This window comes from Scomber japonicus, chromosome 12 (genome assembly GCF_027409825.1).
Source record: "Scomber japonicus isolate fScoJap1 chromosome 12, fScoJap1.pri, whole genome shotgun sequence".
Taxonomy (NCBI): Eukaryota; Metazoa; Chordata; class Actinopteri; order Scombriformes; family Scombridae; genus Scomber; species Scomber japonicus.
In genome coordinates this window covers 23293712-23317110 of record NC_070589.1, presented here as the reverse complement: position 1 = coordinate 23317110, position 23399 = coordinate 23293712, and the positions used below count along the sequence as shown (strand labels likewise).

General features: G+C 40.4%; 1 protein-coding gene across 2 annotated transcripts in view; it reads right to left on the bottom strand.

The window, feature by feature from the left end:
• The window catches only part of LOC128369548 (receptor-type tyrosine-protein phosphatase F), a 181655-nt gene that overhangs the window by 110849 nt on the left and 47407 nt on the right, over positions 1–23399 (bottom strand). For both annotated transcript variants that reach the window (XM_053330624.1, XM_053330623.1), the window contains exon 2: positions 5933–6107. In XM_053330624.1, coding sequence (XP_053186599.1) covers positions 5933–6032 — 100 coding nt within the window. In that variant the 5' untranslated portion in view covers positions 6033–6107. The remainder of the gene's footprint in view (positions 1–5932; positions 6108–23399) is intronic.

The following is a 23399-nucleotide window of genomic DNA, read 5'->3' as shown; positions in this document are numbered from 1 at the left end:
GAAAAAAACACAATGTGCTTTGGTGACCGATGCCTGGAGTGGGCATTTAAAACAACTGTTTGAAAAACATGCAAGGATAAATGCTTCATTGTGTACTTTTTGATGGTGATGATGTAGGTGTTCTTAGTATCACACAATTGGCAGCCTAAGGTTTTATGTTACCTGTGGTATTTAAACTGGCGGCGAACCTAGATCTAGTCAAAGATGACTCACTACCTGTGGCTTCTTTCAATGCACCTGATTCCTTAAGGGAAGGTTTTAACCAGATAAAGACAAGACACAGAAAGACAATTCCTTTGTTATATAGCTACTTCTGTTTCACTATTGAATAAGAAAATGCTAAATGCTGTTTAAATGAAAACTATGCTTATAAAATGAGAGCAAGCTACAGTATATGTTTTATAGTTCCTTTCCTCTAAGCAAACCATCATAATTGTTTGCTGGCTGAAGACTCATTATATCATTATCTGAAAACAACTGATATAGAGGAAAGCACACTATGTGGACAATGCAAATGTAAAATACAAATTCACTCCCTGTCTCTAATGAATGGGGTCTTCATGATGTATATAACGATAAGACAAGCCTGCAAGTGCTGGCTGAACTGCAAAGCTCATCAGCATAACCCTGAGGCTACATCACCTCCGATGTTCATTTAGTTCATTTGATGAAATGTTCTCATTTTCACTGTCATGAAACTAAGTGTTTTTCCATTTTGAAACTGTGAAGGACGACTGAGTGCTGCATTTGAAGGCATGTGTGGGTGGGTAATACAGTGTCAACCTGGGGACACTCACAAAACAAAATATGAAAAGGGAAAAGTACATTTGGAATGTATCTTGAATATGTAAGGGTATATAGCGTGACGCCTTTGTAATGGAAATCCAAACCACTCTGCAAAGTTGCTGTGGGAATACGAAAGAGATTCAGGGCAACTGATGGGAGGGCTTTATTAATGCTGCTGGGTAAAGTCCAATGGTCACCTTGGTTTGGACTCTAAAAATGAGTAGACCAGGGCAGGGAAAATGTTAAGTGTTTTGAGTGCTCCCTGGAGGGGTTGGGTTGGTGGCTCAGCTGATGAGCTGGTTCCTATAGCTTCTTGAGACTTCCCATTTTAGGGTTAGCTCATCATCCATCACCATGCACCCCCTTACGACCCCACTAACCTCATTAATTTGCCTCCCCAGATTAGCCATCCCTAGGAGACCACAAAGAGTCCCTACCATTGTTCTCATTTTCTCACCCACACAGCCTTAAGGTCTTAAGTAATTCAACTCTCCACCAGCCAAACATGAGCGGAAATTAAATTATGTTACTGTAGGGACAATGAAACAACTAAGAGATTCTGGCTTTACAGGCTCTTTGTTGCTTCACTTATAATTTAGCATCTTTGAGACGCTAGGATGACCATTTACCCATGAAATAGTTCCCACTTGAGATCCATGCTGCTCCATGTCCACAGGCTGTTTGGGTTGAGTTAAATGCTTTTAAATGCACCTTAAAGGATGCTTAACAAAGTAAACAATACATGGGTGTGAAGCAATGTATCTTTTTTGATTATTTCTTATTTGATTCCAGCTATCGTGAATTTCTCAAACCTCAAGAGTGTAATCAATGACCTGGATGTGAAAATACATATCTGAGTGTCAATTAGCAAAGACTTTGCACATAATGCCTCTGTGCAAATTTAATCCACAGCCACTTTAAATATTGCTCTTCAAATGATCTGGTAATACTGGACAGTTTGAGCTCAAAGTAACCTAAGATTGATTGAGAATATAAGTAATCCACAATATGTGAGGGTATGGTAAGGGACTAAATGTGTCTATCAAGTAAATAAAGCCATCAATATGAATACAAAATTTGCCCTGATCTGAAAGGACACTGATGGACCTTGTCGTCCTGTGGCATTGCTGAATCCGGGACACAGCAGAGGGTTTGGGCCAAGGGTTTGGGTTTGTGCCCTGCTAATTAGGGAGCTCAATAGCCCTGCTATTGAGCTCCCTAATTAAACTATTAATCTCACATCATTAACCTCTGAAGACCCTTTCCTCCCTCCATTCTGACATTGCTGCACTGGCTTATGAAAACAACTTCCCCTTCATTCTTTCACCCTCTAAATTTCGTTTCTCCAACACGTTATTTTGCTGATGTTTTTTTACACACATATATTTATTTCCTCCTGCTGCTTTCTTGTAGCACATTTCCTATTGTTTAGCTCTTGCTTCATCTCAGCTCAGTGTGCCTGTCGGTATGATGTGTCGGGGCCACAGCTGTGTGCTAACTGCATTACTCTCAAAGTGGCTCTCCAAGGTGGATATGGTTACTTTTAATTAAAAAAGAATCAATTTCTATCCCTGTCAGATTTTGAACTGGGTGACCATATGGACACTTAAAAATACAATCCAATTTCCAGCCACCCGGCTCCCCTTCTGGCCACCCCTCTACAAACCACTTTGGCACATCCATCACATCACTCCATTGGAGGAGCTTTACAAATTGCCAAATCAATCCACAAAGCTTGTCTTATAGGTTCATATAATACATGGCAGGTTATGTGGGTTTAAGCACTTTTTCAAACACTTTCCAAAATGTTTACTCTTTAAAGTATATAAGAAATGCTATAATACAAGGTATTTGTAGATATTTCTGTTAACGTGTATATTTTGGTATGGCGGCCCCTTTGGAAATCTCTTTGTGGTCTAGCAATTTGACTACAGAACCACAGCAGCTAGAAAATTGAATTTAGGACTAACAAACAGCATTAATCTATTGGTGACACATGGGGGAACACAAACAAGACACTATGGGGTTGTGGAATGAGACAGTTGTTTGATATAATAAGTCACTTTAAACTTATTAAGTTAATTATGGTGCCATTGTCAGCCTCCTGCCACTGGGAGTGAAAAGAGCAGGCTTGATACAAAAGAGGCTTCAGTGATCTTGCCGCACCTCACATGAAACGCCACCCAAGATTATAACATGAGGAGAGGAGACACATACATCAAAAGCTTATTAAAGCCAATGAAATAACTCACAATGACAGCACTACAAAAAGATAACCATTACATTTAAGTGCTGGGTATGTGTGACTTTGAGGCTGACCTTGTGAGCCTGTGGCCTATTGTGTACAAGGAGGCTGTATAGAGAGCTGGTTGATTAGGCTGAGCTCCCTGGGGATCGATGGGACGTCTGCGATCAGCACTCAGAGTAATAACACTGTATTGTGTGCCTACTCAATGACGATATAAGATGAATGATGTCACAGGGCTATAACACTGATAATGTTGGTGGTGGATTTCTTGTACATATTTGTGCTGCTAAATCATGATGAATTGTACTGTCTTAAGCATTATGCCAAACAAACAGTATGACAACAACCTTTTAAAATGTAGCCAACCAACAACTACAACGAATAAGGCACTATCCTTTAGTATTATTGATGTAAGGGGACGATCTAACACTGTTCACACATGTTCGTTACCTGTGGTTGCTTTGACAGCTTAACTTTTTCAAAGGGAAGACAAGGACAGACAGAATAAACCCATGTAATCAGTAAGTTGCCAGGCACCCCACCCATAATATCTGTCTGGTGTCTGCCTTGTAATACAGGAAATCCAAACCAGAACTATCAAGTTCACATAACTAAGTTGCATACAAATTACAGGCACAAAACTTACACAACCCTGCTATTAGTGGTAGGTGTTATTTTTGCCCCCAACAGTCTTATTTTAATTCTATGTCTGTTTGCTTTACTGTCTGTGTAATAGCAGGTCTAAGCCTTTTCCCATGTGTGCTTACATTAAACTATAACCACAGGTTAACCTCGGACCAGAGCCACAATTTATGAGTTCTTTTTTGTTTTATCTGCCTCTTGAGCTGAAGATCCTTCTTTTCTCATGTACCTTATTCATGTATCAATGTTTGGGTGTATCTTCAGTAAAAACACTTGTCACAGCAGAGTATCTTTGTCTGTTAATTAAAAAGCTTGGCTCTGTGTTTTTATCTGTAAATGCCATGATTGCTGAAATTAAAGACCAGGGCAATCTTGCTCTCATGGAGACAGAGAGGTAGAAAGCAAAAAGACAAGAGTGGCAAAAGTAAAGATACTGTTGAACACTGTCCAATGTGTTAACTAATTTGTCACTGAGTGAACACATTAAAATACAATTATTTTCTGTCAAGTATCCTACGTCTAGTTGTCTGTCTGTACCTTTAAATATCTCAGAATTGTTTGGAAAAATGGGAAGTGGAGACTGTAGGCAACATGCTCTGAAGGCATAGAATACTATAGACTCAACCATGACAAAAGGTTTCTCAAAATTTAAACTCTTTGGTCATCTGGCATGTGCTTTTGCATGTGGATATCTGCATACTATAAAAACAGCACAAATGCAACACAGATACACACAGATTAATAATAAAGGTCGAAACTCAGACAGACTCAGCACATTTAAATAATATCTTGGCAGCTTCAATGCTCCTGACATTACCTTTTTTGCTTGGTGGTCTCTAAAAAAAGCACATGCAATTCTGTGTATTTTTTTCATCCCCATAGGTGGCAATTAAAATGCAATGCATAGAGAAGCCAAGGTACACAACATAACATGAAAATGAACATGGCTTACAACCAGTAAATAAATTATCAACTCTGCAGATCTTGTTTGGTTCATTGGGAAGACTATTATGCCAATAGAGGAAACATTGGCTTACATATAATAGTCAATTTATTTCTGACAACTTCTGTCAACAAAATGTTATTCTTCTTTAATTCTTCATTCGTAGTTAGTATACATTTTATAACAGAATCCAATGAAAGTGCTGAACACAGCAGCACATCATAGTAGTTTTGGGTACCAATCAAATACATTTCCCTGTATTAAACTCTGGGGACTGAATCAGTGCAGTGGGGCACATCTTTGAAGTCTCACTTAAGCACTACTGCTCAAGTCACAGCCTGATTTGGCCCGATCACATTACAGGCAGAGCAAAGACAGTAATGCAAGACCACAAGAAAAAAAACACAGGAGTGCAAAACTTTCCTGCAAGGTCAAGTTCACACTGACACTGTGCAAAAAAATCTAGACAACACCGCAAGAGACAAAGATGATAACACATGGCTGAGTGAGAGAAGGCAAAGGGTACAGAAAAACAAATCCTATTGGACCTGTGTATGAAAGGACAGGCCAGTTGGCGAGGTTGGGTGGGGGAATGGGAGGGGGAGGGGTTGGGGCATAATTGAATTACAGTGACCCTATGACAGCACTATAGGTGAGGTCATGTGTTGAATTAATTCTGTCCCTGACCTCGTCTTCAGCAGGGTAGAGCCTCTTGGTTGGCCCAAAGACCCAAAGGCGCAGCGACAGTGACACATCTTTCTGTTCGGCTTCTTCAAGCCGAAACTGTCATTCAGATTGACAGCCAGGCACAAAGGCCGATGGAGCTTCACTGCACGCACTGTATGCCTATTTTTAGTGCAAATGCTAAAGCCCTCTATACTGTGGGACATGCATTAGACAAGCTGCTATATCAGTTTGCGGGAATCCACATAGCACACCAAATATAAATAGAATCTACGGTATATTTGGTCTTAAATGAAGATCTAGACTGTACAGGATAAAAGCTTGTTCATTGTGAATAGCCACACAATTAATGTACAACAATACAGTGCAATATTACCTATATTCATTCTGCATTGATGGTGACACCCCCCCCCCTTCTAACTTTTTTAAATGGGGAGAGTCTACAAAACGGCTGTATTTCATTATTAGATAAGGAAATATACTAAAATTATTCTCAAAGAACTTCCAAAGTGTGTAATTTTCACCAGACAATGAGGATCTAAACATTTTTACTGTCAAAATACTTATAAAACCTAAAATATTAACACATTAAGCTTTTAAAGACCTGACAGGTGAATGAAGTTACTTACTGTCTGCCAGAGAGGAGATCCCCATGCAGTTGAGTAGAAGCAGGAACAGCAACGCCCCTCTGGGCAAGAGGGGCATTGCCAGGTGAGTATTAGGCACCATGTTCCAAGTTGGCACTGCTCCCTCCTCAGTCCCCTGCTAGACGCGTCCCACTCTGACAGGATCAAAGACTAACACCTGGGAGAGCAAACACATGCAGAACAGGAGTGCAGAAACATTAGTATTCAAACTCACCATATATTTGCATACATTTGAATGAGCATAACAACACAGTAAAGCAGAAAATATCAAAAGCAAGTCGCAGAGCAGAGCCAAAGGAGACAGAAATTTTGTACACTTGTAAGAAAACAAGAACACACAACACTGGAGATCTTTGGTTGCGATCAACAAGGCACCAAATACCCACAACAAAATCCTGCTCAGGGCAGACGAAAATACAAGTGAAGCGAATGTAACACGCAAACCACATCAGCACAACAGAACAAATGTAGTACAGTGCCACAGAGAGAAATCATAGCAAGAAATAACAAGAACAAAGAGGAGGTCAGGACACAAGATTAAGCTCCACAGTCATCCTCTCACAATGGGGATCAGTTAAAAACCCAGAGGACCTCCTAAACTGTACTCCCTGAGGACCACCACCCACTTAATGTTCACCATTAAGAAAATGAAACTGTGTCTTCCAGACGGGTTCAAATCAACAAAGTGCCATGATCTCATTGAATGACAACATGTACGCATACATAAACATTTACCACAAAACACACCCACGAGGGGGTTGGGGGGGGGGGGGGGGGGGGGTTGGTCAACAAAGCAGCAGCAGGTGTACCACAAATTAACCATAATTAAACAAGCACTAAAATAGAAAGCATTGCTCCATCGTTTTAAGTGGTAGGTGGAGACAAAGAAACAAAGGCGGAACCTCAAATGACACTGCGCAAGGAGTGCTTCTTTGTCTTTTTAGGAATTAGATTTAGTGTAGGAAATGACTAAGCCGACTGATAAGATTTAGATATATGGCTGTAAGTTTGTTATAGCCTGCAGTTTCAATGTCTAATTCTATTACAAACAAAGTAACTGTGTATCCCCATAAATTGCACTAACAAAATTTCTTATCCCTACACTCTTGCCCCTTGGCCATCTGTGATGAGTAATCATAACGCTGTAAAGCAGACCACAATATGGTAAGGATAGATATCTCTCTTTTGATGGAATTAAAGCACTATCTCCAGAGGACTTCAGGAAAAAAAAAGAGAACTAAAATGAGAAAAGTTTGAGAAGTTTTAAAGTAAGCCTACTTTTGTCTTCAAGGGCTTTCTGACAATGATTCTGTACAAAGCTTTAACAAGAGGCCTGTTGGAATTGAACTGAGAACTTTTTCAGCTCATCTGTTTGGTCTCACTGCCCAGTTTATGGTGACGATTAAACAATAATGATTGTTGAAATTAGTTAAAGGAGAAAGAGAAGCGCTCACAATGTAGAATATCTTGATGCTTGCTGGGTGGCCGGTCAGCTTTAGTCTGTTCAGTTTGGCTAAATAAGTTTGATTGTCAGGAACACAATGCCTCCAGTAGCTTGTAGGAAATCAGTATCTTCCATTCTTGAGCCTGTGGAGGTGTTAAGCACCCTTATTACTCATTTGGCTATTCAATGTGTGGAAACGGTAAGGAAACGCACACACTGAGCACCTGTTCGATCACCCTCTCTATGAAACAAGACCAGGAGAAACACTCGGCTGGCCGGAGATCTTAGCAAAGCAAAATTTCAGATGTTCCTTTTTCTTCATCTGACCTCTGCTTTAACATCTTTGAACAAGTCACTTGGCGAAGGAAAATACAGGCATGGCTGAGTAAAACGATGTAAAGGAATGCTGTGTGAGTCACGGTGCTCACCTGGGGGACAATCTCAGACAGGTATCATTGACGCCGAGCTCTTCATCACTCTTTGTCACTTACAAGAATGCACCTCAAGGCTTTCATGTCTACTAAACCAATTTCCGATACAACACACCTTGCATCTCGGGAATTTCCAAACAGTGTGCACCATTAATATCATCCATCATCAGTTAAAGTTCAAGCTGTGATTGTATCAGGCCGTATTATACTCTTCCCTGCATGTCGAGATTTAAGAAATACCCACAAGAGCAGCTTAGATAATTTGAAACCTCTGAAATAAAGCTTCCCTCTGTGTCTTCATCTTCACTAGTAATAAGAAAGAAACTCATTGTTGGTGTCTTAAACTGTAATAGTCTAAAGAAGAAAAAGGTATAACATTACACTGCTCAGGGTGCCAAAAGAACTGGATCTCACGTGACTTGAAGGAATTTAGGCCCTGTTTTGATTTTAAGTTAAAACACCAATTTAGCTTTGCAAATTGAGAGTAACTCATATCAAGTTTGACTGACAAATGTGTTTTGACACTCATTTTTACATACACCAGCCTTGCAATGGTTCATGTCGCTGGGTAGAGAGAGTGAGTGAGGCTGATAGAGTTGGCTACTCGCCGTGCTCCAAACCCTTAGCGGTGGAGGGATATCTTTCACAGCAGATGCCAGAGAGAGGCAGATGCTTTTCATCTTCAATGAGACAAATTCCTAGAGCGAGGTTTATTCTTTATTTATTTAGCTACTTATTTTTTTCCCAGTGCAGCTCGGTGCCTCCCAGCTGCACACAAATACTACGGGACAGCGCTCGCAATGTGCATTTGTGTTGTGTGGCGGTGATGCTACTAAGAGAGGGACAGGGCACCGACGTGATCCAAAAAACTGAGCACGTGGCTCTGCACACAGGAAGACATTGTTTGCGACTATGTGGGAGAGCGAGAGAAAAACACAAAGAACATGTAGGGGTGGACGTCTGCCCTTGTGAGATTGTATGTGTATCCTTCTGTTTTGGTAATGATTTCATTCTGAGGCCTGGTGTGTCTTTGTATGTGTGTGAGTGTGTCTGTGTGTGTGTACGTGTGAGAATAAGAGAGTAAAGTGTGTGTGAGACAAGAAGAGTTAGCGCTGCATAATTATGACTAAAATGATTATCTAGATTGTTTCACAAGAAATCCTAATTAATTATCAACTTCTTCAGGATTAGTCAGACTGACTTCAAGAGCTAAATTAATTTATCACAACATTGGATGAGCTCAATTAATATTGTTATAAACTGCAGTTCATGATCTAAACTCATTTTTATAGATCAGTATTCCACAACATATATTTACGCTATACTTTTAAAAAAATATTTCAAGGCCCAGCACCATTGAACTTAATAATTGTTGTTTACTTATCTTTTCTGAGGCTGTAGTAGTAACAGCAGCTCAACATGTAAAGCTGTTAACCTGCTGTACTGCTGATGCATGAAAACTTAACTTGTTAATTGCAGCACACCTAACAAAACGTGCTAATTTGGCTAACATCTCATGGCTAACAGCTTCGCACGTGTCAAGCTAGTCCAACTCCAGTTAGCACACTTTCATACACTCAAGTCAGTTTCCATCACAATTAAAATCTAATTGTGTGGCAAACACTGTGTTGAATATAGATAGTCTTTGTGCAAACACTATTAGATGATTTAATAACTAATTAAGCATGATAAAGATGTCCTAATATTAATAGACAAGGTTCAGTCAAAGAGGTCCCTCCACTTCGGAGTGCATTATCTCTCACAACATGGACACTTACAGATGAAAATAAACTTTAGGCCTCCAAGGCTGATTAACTGTTTATGACACAATGAGCTCCAGACTTTTTTTTTTTTTAATCACTCAATAAAATTTGAAATGTAGGTGGTGATTCAGAGGTCTGCAATCAGGCCACACACAATTTAGGGTGCGGCACAAGGTCTCTTGTCCAATTTGTCAAGTGCATGTATACTATAGACAGAGGTGGCAACAGTTTATGTAAACACCAAGACACAATGAAAGAGACCACAAGGTTATTATATTGATGCTGAGGCAGGAATAACTCTAACCCTTATTGAGTAGCCAGGTCATTCAGGCTTCCTTTTAGGAAGTAGCTTTGAAGCCAAGTCAGGAGAGTTCTCAGTAATGCAAAGCATGACATATAGGGTATGTGTAGCAGACAGAGGGCTAAGAGGTTCGGTGAACTAATTAACAAAGGAACAATGGGATGTCAACATCTCAAACGGTAAACTATCGAGGACAAAAGAGCTTTTGAAGTGAGTTCAGTGGGGGAGGGGAATAAAGCAAAAAATACACACCTATCCTGTTTGCTTGTTTGCCACCCACATCAGGTCCCTGTCATTGAAGTTATAACTGCCTCCTAACCTCCCTTGTGTGTGTGTGTGTGCATGTGTGTGGTAAGGGAGTGGCCACCCATACAGCAATGGTACTCTACAAACAAGGCAAAGTAAGACACAGCTGCGCAGAGTGAGCGCTGAGTAAACACTACTATTACATTAACTACAGGTAGCATCTCTGCTTTCCATCGTTTTCATCCCTCCTACTTGTGTTCATTTTTCTACCTCCGTCTCCATTTAATGGGTCATCCTAAGCGTGCGGAGGTGGGACAGCTGAGATATATAGCTAGCAGTGCGGGGAGCTAATCATGGCCGTCTCTGGAGGTGATAAACCCAGACTGGAGAGGTTTGTGTTGGCGCAGTCTGCCACGGCTCCATAAACATAGTTACAAGCTGAATTTCGACAGGAGTGTTTTGGCCCCTGATTAGTTTTCCATGCCCTAGAAGGCTCCTCACAAGTCTGTGCTTTTTTTTTTTTTTTTTTTTTTTTACTTCAGTAGTGAACATGCACCACAAGACCCCCAGGAGAATAACAGCAAGCCGGTGAGCCCTGTATTGTAAAATGAAAGTGTAAAGTAACCAAATTAGGTTTTCACTCTAACTCTGAAAGCTTCGCTGTATCCTCAGACTTGATGGTGCATGTCTTTTTTTTTTTTTTTTTTACAGGGCTGCGACAAGGCGCTGCATTGAAATTCACCTAACAAAGGGTAATGTCCTGTGACCTATCAAGTTTTACAGCACTTCTGTTTACAAGCTGATTCCAGTTAATTGCTAACGTTTTACAGCCAAGATGAAGATTAAAGGACAACTATAAGAGACAAGTCCACTTCCTTCCAGGGTGAGCAACGGATACTAATGCAATAATACGGTGAGTATGCTGACCTACAAAGGCACAAGGTAAATTGAATAAATCACAAGAAAAACATCTGCCTGCTTGGATGACTGCTTGGAGAAATCCATGAAGTGAATTAATTTGAGATGGTTAAAAATGATGTATAGCAATACTACGGCCTGTGACACATTGTGAGGCAACCTGTGACGCATGAGGTCTGGATTTAATGCACCAAGCTGCACCCTGATGTCATGACGCAGATACTGACTTGCCTCTCCACAGAACCACCGCATACTGCCTTCACCCATACGATACAATGTCGATTGGCATTTAGTCTAGTTGAGTGAACATTTAACAAAAACTCAAGCGCCTCCATAAATTGTCACTGAAGTAGAGAATTTACAATCACCTCTGGGGGTGGGGGGGGGGACACCAATCTTTTCAGCTGCAAATCAATCTGGGAATGAAAGGTGATAAGTATTACACTGATATGTATTACATGGAGTAGAAGAGACATACCAGAGTGCCACTTCCATTTGAATTTATTGCAGAGTGATTATTGGCGTCGTAGAGCTGCAGAGCAAGGAGAAAATGGCTTGCACTACAAAGTGCTGGGCAAAGGGCCTGCAATAAATCAAAACGCAGGCTCAATGTAAAACAGACATTCATCAAATAAAAGCAATGCTGTGTATACCTAGAGCAATCGAGTGTATGAAACAGCTTTCTGTAAAGTATCACCAACCTTTGGAGCCATGTTTATAGAATACAAAACCGTTTCACTTCATTGAATTACAGTGGAATATTCCTTAACTATTCACTTCAGAATTTCTCCATGTTTTAATTTACCACAGTTTCACGTCAGCATAAGAGCTGCCATGTATTGATTTTTCCCTTATCGCACTATTTAGCGAAACCATTTAAGCAGAAGGTAACCCCCATATAACCCCATGACATGTTAACGCCCATAAAAATGATTTAAACCACAGATGTTACAAAATAATTTGTTCCTAAATACTGTATTGACCCCAATATAAGGCGACCCTGATTATAAGATGACCCCTCTTTTTCTTTTTAATACAACTTACATCATAGTGTAGTTGCACAGTCACACTCTGTGGCAGTTAGAATTTAAAAGACTACCTCTTAGTCTTTTTGAGCTCCTTATCATCTGTTACAGCGGTATTTGGCAGCTTGACATATGCCGTGTCTTCAGTAGAGATGTCGGAAGATGTTTTGGACTCATTTTCACTTTGATTTATTTCTACCATGGCAAAAACCAGATTAAGTAAAAGCATTACACAAGCCCCTCAGAAACTCCTAAAGGTTAAACACTTTTAGTTTAGAACTACAAACAATCCATAATGCCATACTCTGCGTTTGAGTCACTTTTACACCAATACTATATCCATTCAACAAGAATATCTGATGCTGTGAATTGTCTACAACCCAAATAGAAGACAACCCCACTTTCCGAATGCATTTATTCCTATTCTATAGTCTTAGTGTGTATCTTTATCCCAATGTTGTCACTGCAGCAGGAATACTGGTCAGCATTCAACTCAATCTTAACCAGCTGTCTGAATCTATTATTAATTTAAGGCCCCCCACCACAATCACACTGTCATTCTGTGGGAAGCAGCATAAACATATGTTTCACTCACATTCAGGTCTGTACAAAAATACACAGTAGGACCTTTTTTTTTTTTTTTTTTCATTTCATTAATTTTATTTTAAGAACTTTTGTGTGAATTTCCTATTTTATTTCATGTACCGCTGTTGCTTCCTCTTTTATGTTTTATTCATTTCATCTGATTTGTTGACACTCCAATGACTGGATTAATTTAACATTCTTATTAAGTATCATGGGCATTAACATTAGCATGATTATTTTTCTCATAAATCCTTCCTGCTTATCTTCCTTTTGCTCATCTATCTTTCACTTTTTAATCTCAGTTGAGTGTGAAGTACTTTGTAGCTTTGTCTTTAAAAGTGGTATATAAATAATAAAATTGTATTATTATTTAGGCCACCCCGTAATTCCTCAAAGCTAGTTCCAAAATAAAACTAATGGAGAATGATAAAATAACAACGCTTTGTATTCAATTCAAGGACTCAAACTGTACAGCCACTAGCCTTGCCCTAGTTCCAAGACTGAAAAAGATTTAATATTTGTGTTTGTTTACATTTTTTAGAGAGTTCTACAAATGAATTACAGCATAATTAACCATGATTTTGTGCTCTGGCCAAACATTACACCGGCACTATAAACTGAGACACATTCTCACCAGCAGATGTGCATATATATCAAAAGGAAATTCACACTGTCAAGCTAGAGAGATGGGCTAAGACGTCACCACTTGACGGTTTGCTTGTGGACAGATGGTGCCATAAAATGACTAGGCAGGCAGCACAGAAGGCACGGACTCCCCCCCTCCCCTCACACCACGCAGAGGACTTCAACCCCCACCCAACCCCCCAACCCCCCAACCCAACACAACCCCTAGGCAGAAAGTCTCGTCTCCGCCAGTAAAAGACAAACAGAACGAAGGCATGTGAGCAGAAAGACTGGCAAATACAGAGCTCCATAGATCAATAGCTTGCCAAACAGAGACAGTTGTTTGGGCTCAGCTCAGTCCACAGACGTCATGGGTGGATTTTAACAGAAAGAGGAAAAATATAAAAATTAAGCATGGTCAGAATCAAGAGAACATGGCAGGATATCGAATACAATACAAACTGAAAACACCCTTTATAAGCATGTTTTCTCACAAGCGTTGCACAAAATAGAAAGAAACCTCTCGCTTCTTAAGTGTGTTTATTTTCTACAGGTGGCACTGAGGTGAGAATTTGCCTCTCTTTGTATAAGAGTGCTGGGAGGGGGCTTTTGAGGGCTTCATACTATACTGCAGGTGTCTCCGCTGTTCTAAATCAATTACCTCTAGCCAGTCAGTGCTTAGGGTAGGGGGGTATTGTAAATCAGCTTGGTGTCAGGCCAGATTAGCAACTGTAACGGGCTGCGAATGAAGCTCTTTAGCCAGCATGGACCCTCCAGAGGCCTGTGTGACAACGAAGCTGCGGCCTCAGTGCTTAGTGACAGCGCAGCAACTTTGGCAATTGTTTGCCACAAACCTCTGTACTATGGTTTTCATCCTTTTAAAATGTCTGGACTTGTATAAAATGATGCAAATCAATAAGAAGGAGGAAGAGCTTTAAGGCAATATTGGATTTGCAGGATTTTTTCATCAATGTGATCAAATACTGTGATTTGTCAGGTATTTCATTCACTGGGTAGCTCTTTTCTAGAAGTTAATCCATATTCCCCCTACTTTGCACACACATTATTACATTTCTACAGAAATTAGGTTTTGCCTACTCATACCGACAAAATTCAAATTGGATGTAAAGGGATTAGCCCGACTGTTACCATTGGCTATTAGTCAAAGAACGTGGTCATTCTCTCGCTCATGGGCACCGCTCGGAAGATTTGTACTTGTGCAGTTCCTTATCTGACTACATCCTTTTATGCAGATCTACTTTAGAGACATTTTTCAGCAGCTATTATATCCCCTTAAAACTTACAACTTCTGAACACAAAGCTGCTGACGTGCAATTGTGACCTACACTACACTTTATAACACAGAATGCCCTTGAATTTTCATATCCTGAATGGTTTATGGGTTGTTTGGCTTCAGACACAGTTGCAATGTGCAAAACAATATATTGACGTCATGATTTTATTATTTAAGAGACAGAGTAAAGAATCATGTGTAGTCCAAAGTACAGAAGAATAAAGCCAGTGTTGACAGAGGGAAGGGTTACACTAACTCAGGGAGGGTTAAGAAAAGCACCTAATGTACAATCAAGCATTTGGTGTGTTGTGGGGGGTGGGTGGGGGGGTTGGGGCTGAAACTTAAAAATAGCACCTGGTGTTTGAGACAAAGCATAAGGTTTTATTTATAGAGGAGGACCCCCTGATGTGAATTGTGTTTAGAGGAATTAAAAAGGCATACAAACATATGCTTTTCTGGGGCCTATCATCAAGTAAGAAACCTGTGCCACACAAAGAAAGACAGAGACTCCTGGTCTACATGAAACAGTTAAGACCAAACAGCTTCAACATGGGTTGGTTGCCATTGCAAACGTGGAAAAAATAAAGAGGATCCCAAAGGTCCAAATCCAAGTCTTTGCCTGTCTTCTATTCCAGACAGCTATCCTCTCATCCCCTGTCTAACTAGTGAAAAGAAGCAGATTCTAATAAGCCGTTCTGTCTTTCTGTCAGTCGCTGTTTCTCTCCATCCCCCTGTTTTGCCCCCCCCTCTCTCTCTCTCTCTCTCTCTCTCCCTCTCTCCCCTCTCTGCCCATGTCTCCTTCCCTGTCTCTTCCTGTCTGCCTGAGCCATGAGCCAGTCTGGTGGAGCAGATGGAACCATATATCCCCATTGCTCTCCGGAGGCCTGAGGATTTAAAATGTAAAAGAGATGAGCGCAGAATAGGCAAGGGGCAGTTGATAAAGGGCAAGAGAGGCAGGGAGTTTAAACCATGTCCATCACTCAAGGTAGAGTACAGTATGCCTAAAACCTGATGATTGTGTTATAGAGTCTAAAAGTACAGAGATAGATTTTACACTCACCTCTAATCCTGCATGTTTGTCCTTACTGAGAGTCTAATCCAAAATGATGTCCTTCATTACAAGTGCAGAGCAACAAACTGTATTACCAGTGTTAACAGAGACAAATGACCAACACAATTCAAGTGCAGATTAGGCGTTAGGTCAACAGAAAATTAATCAACAACAATTTGAACAGTCAATTACTGGTTTAAGCCATTTATCAAGCTAAAAATGTTGGTCCCAGCTTCGAAATGTGAGGATGTGCTGCTTTCTCTGTTTGATATCACTGTAAATGGAATATCTCTGGATTTCAGATTGCAGGCTGGTTAGAACATGAATTCTAAAAGCCAAAAGGTTTCAGCCATTTTTTCCCTCATTAAAAAGGTCAGGGTCATATGTTGTAGAGATCATAAATCCCCTTGAGGCAAATGTGTGATAATGTGCTGTATAAATAAAACTGACTTGATTTGACGTATCCTCGGAGCTCTGAGGAATTGTAATGGACATTTTTCACAATTTTTTGACTAAACTATTTCACAAACTTAACAGTTAATCCATTAAAATAACAAAAACTGACAGATGAAAAGGTAATTAACATGATTATTAGTTGCAGCACAAAAAAAAATCACAAGTCATCCTCACTTAATAAAATGGTAACCAAGTAGGAATGAACTCATGTAGCTTGTGTTAAATTAGGCTGATACTCTTGGGGCTTTCTTTCAGAGCTACTCTGCCCGGAAATTTTGATTCACACCAGCCTTCCTCCACACCTCACCTCAGGCCACCTTTCAGGTAATGAGAAAGTATCTGGGCACTGTATCTGTCGTCTGGGAGAAGATTCTGCTTCGTCCTCCATCTCTGGGTGGCAGCTTGACAGACAGGAAGAGTGAAGAACAACAGGCGGACGAGGTTGTGAGCAGTGCAATCGATGGCCAGCTGACTAGCAAGGTCCATTATACTGACAGGCTGGAGCCACAACACGACGACCTGCACTTTCCCAATGCCCTTATTACTACCTATGAATCTCTCACTGTGACCAATCTCTTGTGTGCTTTCCTCCTTCTTGCTCTCTCTTGCTATCTCACTACAGAACATCTCCCTGGAGAAAGCATAGTACTGAATTTCAATCTGTCAATCTGATGGAAGTGTCTTAAAAGAGGCAAAAGCTACACCTAAGCTGCTAACTTCGTGTGCTAGGCACGCCATGGCTACAGAACAGAGATGACATGAGGTTACACACTGTTCTCGAGATAAACGCAGCCTAAATATACATTTAAGCCTTGAAAAAATTTGAACTGTCTGCAAGAGACACCCTCTGTCATATTAAACATTTCTCCCACCATAAACCCCATCTTTCAGCTATACTATCTGCTCTCCTTTTCCTTCCACCCCCCAAACCCCCCACCCCCCCCACCCCAACCCCAACCCTCTAGTTATTCTGAAATCCTTAGTCCTTGGAAGACTTATTTATACTCTCTCCCCTACCCCACCTTCCCCCTCGCAGTGCAGCTGCAGATAGGATTTACCTGCAGCTGAGGCAGCCTCCAGACTATCAATTACCACAAGTGTAGAGTCACTGTTCTGTAGCTCGGCTAACAAGACATACACACACAACACAGTGCAGGCACACACACAGATCTCTTGGACACATCCACTTAGAGAAATTCTGGGTTTACTGCAAGTCGTAGGATTTTCCTGACTAATCAAATAGTTCCGTGAAAATCCACTTCATAAAAAAAAAATCCAAGCCACGAGGGCTTTTCCCTGTGATTCAATGCCAGCAGAAATACATCCGATCAAGCAAACTGGTATTTAGATCAAGTGTTATGTGAAAGAAGAGCAGAAATTATAAGTGAGGATGCCAGAGATCTAAGTCTCCAGAAAATAAATCAGTGTGATTCATGAAAAAAAATCTGTAAAATTAAAAATTAGGTCATCTCGAGCATTACAATTGACTGTTGAAAAATGAATTAAGAACTCTGCAGAACATCAGTACTGGTGCTATGACTAAGCTTTTGACTCACAATATACACAGATAAATGTTGTTAAAGTTCATGTGGGAAGAGGCAAAAGTGTATTGCTTGCATTTTACAAACATGATTACACACTCAAAAAAAAAAAAAAAAGCATAAACACGCAAATCTTGTCATCACTGTCTATTTGTACAGTTGTGATGTTTGACTGGTATGCGACGCGCCGAAAGCAGAGATCTCTAAATTCTTCCTGACATGTCGTCTCATTCCCTGACAATGATTAGACTGAACACCAGGCCGTTACACATACAGAAAGACATGCAGGGACAAGACCCGTCATTCACCCCAACGGATCCACCCTGACGCCTAAAGTGCCTCTGTCACGTCAGCAAATGAAAAGCCATCACAGCCAATGTTGCACTCATCAAGCTTGAAGTCATTTTATAGACTGGTTAAAAGCTATCTTGCCGGCTCCTGTTGAACTTGTTTAAGCATGTTTGGGCTCAAGGCATCAGTTTTGAGTCTGAACAACCATCTAGGTGGTCGAAATTATGTTGGGGGGCACAGGCTAACAACCCTAATAAACCTCTTACGAGAACTACAGCCTACAATCTAGCATGGCTTGACACCACAGTCAGTACAAACATCCCAGTGTAAGTCTATGAAGTGAGATCTGAGGAAGTGAATTCCTTTTAAGTGAGCCATAGAGTCTAGCCACAGGAGCAGTGTAGTGATCATTAAGATAACATATTCGGGTCAAAAAGCTAATGAATGTGCATTGACAATGGACTATATAGAAACTCTCTGTATAACCCTGTTTTTGCAGCTCACCACCAAACCATTAAAAGCAGTAGCCTCATGAGATACTTAGCAAGGGGATATTTTTTTCATGCTTTCACCAACATGCAAAAAAAATACATTATCTACTCCGCACATAAATTAGATCGCCTTACCACAAGACTTAAATGCATTTCCTCGGTATAAATGTTCATTTAAGATGAGTTTCCCAGCATGAGAGGCAAATGGGCTTTCCTATGAAGTATAAAGAGGGAACTGGTTACCCCCCCACTTCTCCCTTTTCTCAACCAGTGCTCTTGTCTGACTGTCAGCCAAGGCAGCCAAGTCTCCCATGTTTACTAATGTAGAAGCAACCCCTTTATCAGGGAAGAGATTTGTAGGGAAGAGGCAGGGGATTAGCCATCAAATTACCAGGCAGACAGCATCCCTGCTCCAGGGTTGTGAAGCTGTAATCTCCGAGGCTGAAGGGGGAGATCCTGATAAAGGTTTGGGAGTGGAGCTGTGAAACTACAAACTCTGAACTGAGCGAAAGTGAAATATGAAAGTGTGGGGATTTTTTTTTGTTTATTTTGTTTTTCCTGGGCAAGTTCCCCTTCCCTTTTTTTTGTGTAAATTTAGATCAAAAGGCATTTGTATTGACGCTATTGTCATTTTACAGTTCTACATCACCATGTTAACTTTCAGCCATGTTGTTGAGTTATGTAGTATCATTACATAGCTCAATGCTCCCCACAGTGCAGGACTCTTTGTAGAGAAAAGCTTTCAAACAGAAGAATGCTGTAGCTAGGCAAGACTCGCAGAATTAGATTTCAGTGGCCTTGCCCGTGGTTCTTACATTGTCACCCTGCTGCCCTCCCTTAAACAAGCAATGCTCTCTTCAGAGAATAGCCCCTGGACACAGGAATGTTTCATCAACGCCTCGGCCTCAAGCATCCTTACAGGGCCACAGCGGGCCAACGGGCGCTGCACAGCCAGGCTATAAATAAGTCAGGCTTTATAATGAAACCAAATGAATCTCCATCCATCTTCCAAAAACAAGCCAGGGACCTCAGAGTTTTGCAGGAAGAAGAGTCATTGCCTGCACTTGAAAATAAACAACAAACCATAGGAAGAACAAAAGCCAAATGTTATACTGATGCTGAATGTGTCCCCTCTATACAATAAGCCACACAAGTATCGTACTCTCTCAGAGCTTTAGTGTGAGCGTGTTCAGGTCCACGTATGAGAAGCCAAGAATGCGAAGACTTATTATGCCATTATATGACATCTTATTGATAGTGAGAGACCAGTCCTGCTTGCTGCTGGGAGAGTTTAGCAGCACCGGACTGCTGAAAGAGAAGTCATAACTTTGGAGGAAGTGACAGGGTGGCTGATAAAGTAATCAAGTCAAATGTTGAGTCTATGCCAGGCATTTGAAGAAATTGGAACGCTGAGCAAACAAGGGTGGTGGTGGAGGGATAAATCAGCCACATGACTATATTCTCAGAACCAAGCACCACATAAATCAAGTCTACATTCAGTTTTATTTTCTTTACTGCAGTTTAGCATCACAATTATCCCCTCATACTCAAGAGCAAGGTAAGGTGACCTTTAATTTTCTTTAATGGCAGTCCACAAGCAACCCATCTGACCATGCCTGCCTACAGAAAAAACCTGTATTAGATTTAAGATATCAGCAGCATCATTCAGTAATTCAGTGATATCACATAAAGTAAATGAACGGTATAATGCAACAGGGCAACAACGGTAATCCATAGTCCTCTACTATTCTCAGAAAATAGCTTACAGCATTGTAGATTTAATATTTGTTGTGGCCACTGTACGTCTCCAACCTGAATCTCTGCACATTTCACACACACCGTACAAAAAGAGCACAAAAAATGCTGCTGCCCCTGAAAATGGAGGCTGTTTCAATCAATGTGCAGGCGTAATGGGATGATATGGAATTGAAATGAGTTTTGAGCAAGGAGGGAAATGTCCTCACTGACAAAGCGGATTTGTGTTTCCATTGAGAAACCCATGGCTATAATGCATGCAGGGCTAAGGTTTAAATGAAAGGTACAGGACTAGGAGTACAAAATAGACCTCTGATGGCTAGTTATAGCTGGGCGTAAAATGTAGATAGATACATTTCAAATGTCGAATAGCATATATAATGTCAAATAAGAGTACAGAAAAGGAAATAATAAATACAGAATGAACAGAACTTAATACAATCTGAGTACTATTCAATCCATTTTAAAGACACAATGAGCTAATGCTACACATCACAGTTGTGATGTTATTGTCATTTTAAGATCATTTTGTGCCACTGGTATCATGATAATATAATAGTGTATTAATGCAAGTACACCATTTCAAAGAGCAGTGAACTTTTTTATTCTTAAGACATTGAGCGCGTCTGCATTCACCTCAAGTGTTAGATAACGTTTGATACAGTGATGTGTAGATGATAAAGTTGTTGTGTAGTTCATCTTCAAAAAAGGCAAACATTTTTTGATTTAATAACTAAATAATTACCTTTGTGACACAAACATGAAGTATATTGAGTAACAAACAACACAAACTGCTGCATTAAACAATTGAAACCAACTCTGAGCTGAAGAAAATAACTCGGTGCTCAGTCTGTTTGATCTCAGAAACCCTGTTCCTGCTCTGCATCTTGGACAGCAATGGCTGCGTCCATAGTTTACGATGCAACAGAGAGGCTTCGCTCCACTGCTAAATATTAATACTAACACAGCAGGTGTCAATAAATGTAAGCTCAGTTAGGCTATGCACAATTTTAACAGCAGGAGCAAAAACTATCTAAATGCTTACCTTCTGTAAACAACCTGCTGAACAGGTAGAAAGATTATTTCCCAAAAATAGATGTTTATTCTAGTATCATGTCCATATATTGTATGTTATGTTGGTAATGTCATTATTGTGACAGGCTTACTGCCTTCTTTTTAAGATATGATCTTATGTCAAAATGTTAATGTGTGTTTAGCAAGCCTGTGCAGATGTCGAAGCATAGGCGCAGACCTAGTTCAATCAAATGAGCTCTCTGCTTGGGGCAGCAGAGGAAAAGCTGTCTTGTCAAAACACTGGTGATTTTAGTGGTAAAGAAGCCCTTTTTTCAAAATGTTCTCCTCAGCACCTGTCACAACGAATGAGACTGTCTGCAAGAAAGAAGTGTCACAATTGAGACCAGAAAGTGACTATCAGTGCAGCTAAGACATCACACAGGAGGTGGCCGCTGATTGACATTGCACATTGCACAAGACGTATTTGTCACACTCACCCCTAGCTGCATCAACCAGTTATTTGGGACATAATGGAGGAATGACAATTAGGCCTTGTCATCATAAAGCAGCTACTTCTGACCCTGTCACCATCAGGTAACAATTCCTGTCACAAAAACAAATGAATATTTTTCTGCAACTGACATTTTCAAAGTCTGACTCTAATCATAAACAAGTCTGTACTTCAGCTACTGCAACAATGCTTTGAATTTCAATAACCCAACAAAAAGCTAGTAGGTTTTCTGTCTGCTTACAGTATGTGTCATAGACAAATGTCTAGCTCCACTGACACAATTGCCTTCGCAGACATTGATCTGTGATTGTAAGCAACCTTTTTCATGTCCCAACTGGGACAAGAGTGATTAAGCAAATCCATCATGCGTTAACAGGCCATTACACATCACCCAATTCACCAATGATGAGAAATCAAGTTCCATAGAAAAATCCATATACTCTACCCATAATTACTTTTGAGAAATCCGATGGGGAGAGAGATTTTGAGTGATTGACTGTTGTTCACAAGGTAATTCAAGAGGAAAGCTTTTGCCAGGGTAGTCACTTGAGTGAAAGATATTTTGTATGTTTGGTCAGGGAATGTCATAAAGAGCACTGGTAAACAAATAACCATAGTTATTTCCACAGGTCACGTCCAAGATATCATTGAATGTTTTTCTGGAACATTACCGGTGACAAACTGACTGAGACACAGTCGTAAAAGGGGAATGAAGGGTCACTGGCCTGTGTGGTGGAGGTGAAGGAGGGCGACCTACAGGTCATCCAGTGTGGCTAGGGGTTGGCTTTGTTTGAACAAATGACTATGGCTGACAGTTCTTTTGTCTTGTTTGTTTATGCTAGTGAGCAGCTGAACAGACAGTGTAACAGTAATGTCCATCTTGAGTTTTGCTTCAAGGTCATGTTTTAATCAAGTCTGGGTTACCACTCCAAGTCAGAAAATAACAAGGGAGAGTTGTTATGTGAGGGATGTGGAGAGTTGTACTCCTGAATCATTAAAGAAAAAGGAAAAATATTTTTTTTAAAGAGCAAAAAAAAAAAAGTTCCTGTTGCAGTGAGACAGGCCCGTGGGGAAGTCTAGCCATTTCAAAGGCCAAACAAAACAAGACAGACATGTTGTCTTCACTTCACTCTTGGAAAACTTGAAGGCGTTTCTACACATGAGGCGTTTAATCCTCACTTTTTAGTCTTCTGTCTCAAATATGTGACACAGAACTGGTATGCTTTTATCTAAATAAATACAATTGTCTACAGAGGCCGTGAACCGTTTCACTCATGATATATATATGTATAACTTTGACATAAAGTGGATTTTTATGCTTCAAGTCTATTTTCTTCAATTTTACACTCATAAAAACAGTGAGTGAGTGGTGGGTTGTGACCAGGTGACCTACACATCCTCTCATGGAGGAGAGCTCTGCTAACATGCTGCTTTTGCTACGTTGGCTGCGCAGGCACTGTGTAAGAAAGCTTCGATGGAAAAAAACAAATTGCAAAAATGATATTTTTTTCCCACTGACAACAGCTGTATTGAGCAACAAATCAGTTGAGCAACAACTGCCAACTTTATTGTGACCAAAAACAACATGAACTCAGTCCAAAAGTTTCTGATACAAGCATATCAAAGTTTTATGCTGTCATAAAAAATAAACAAAGATTTGAGACATAGCTGGAAATTCTTTTGTTGAAAAAGTGGTACCAAAAGTTTT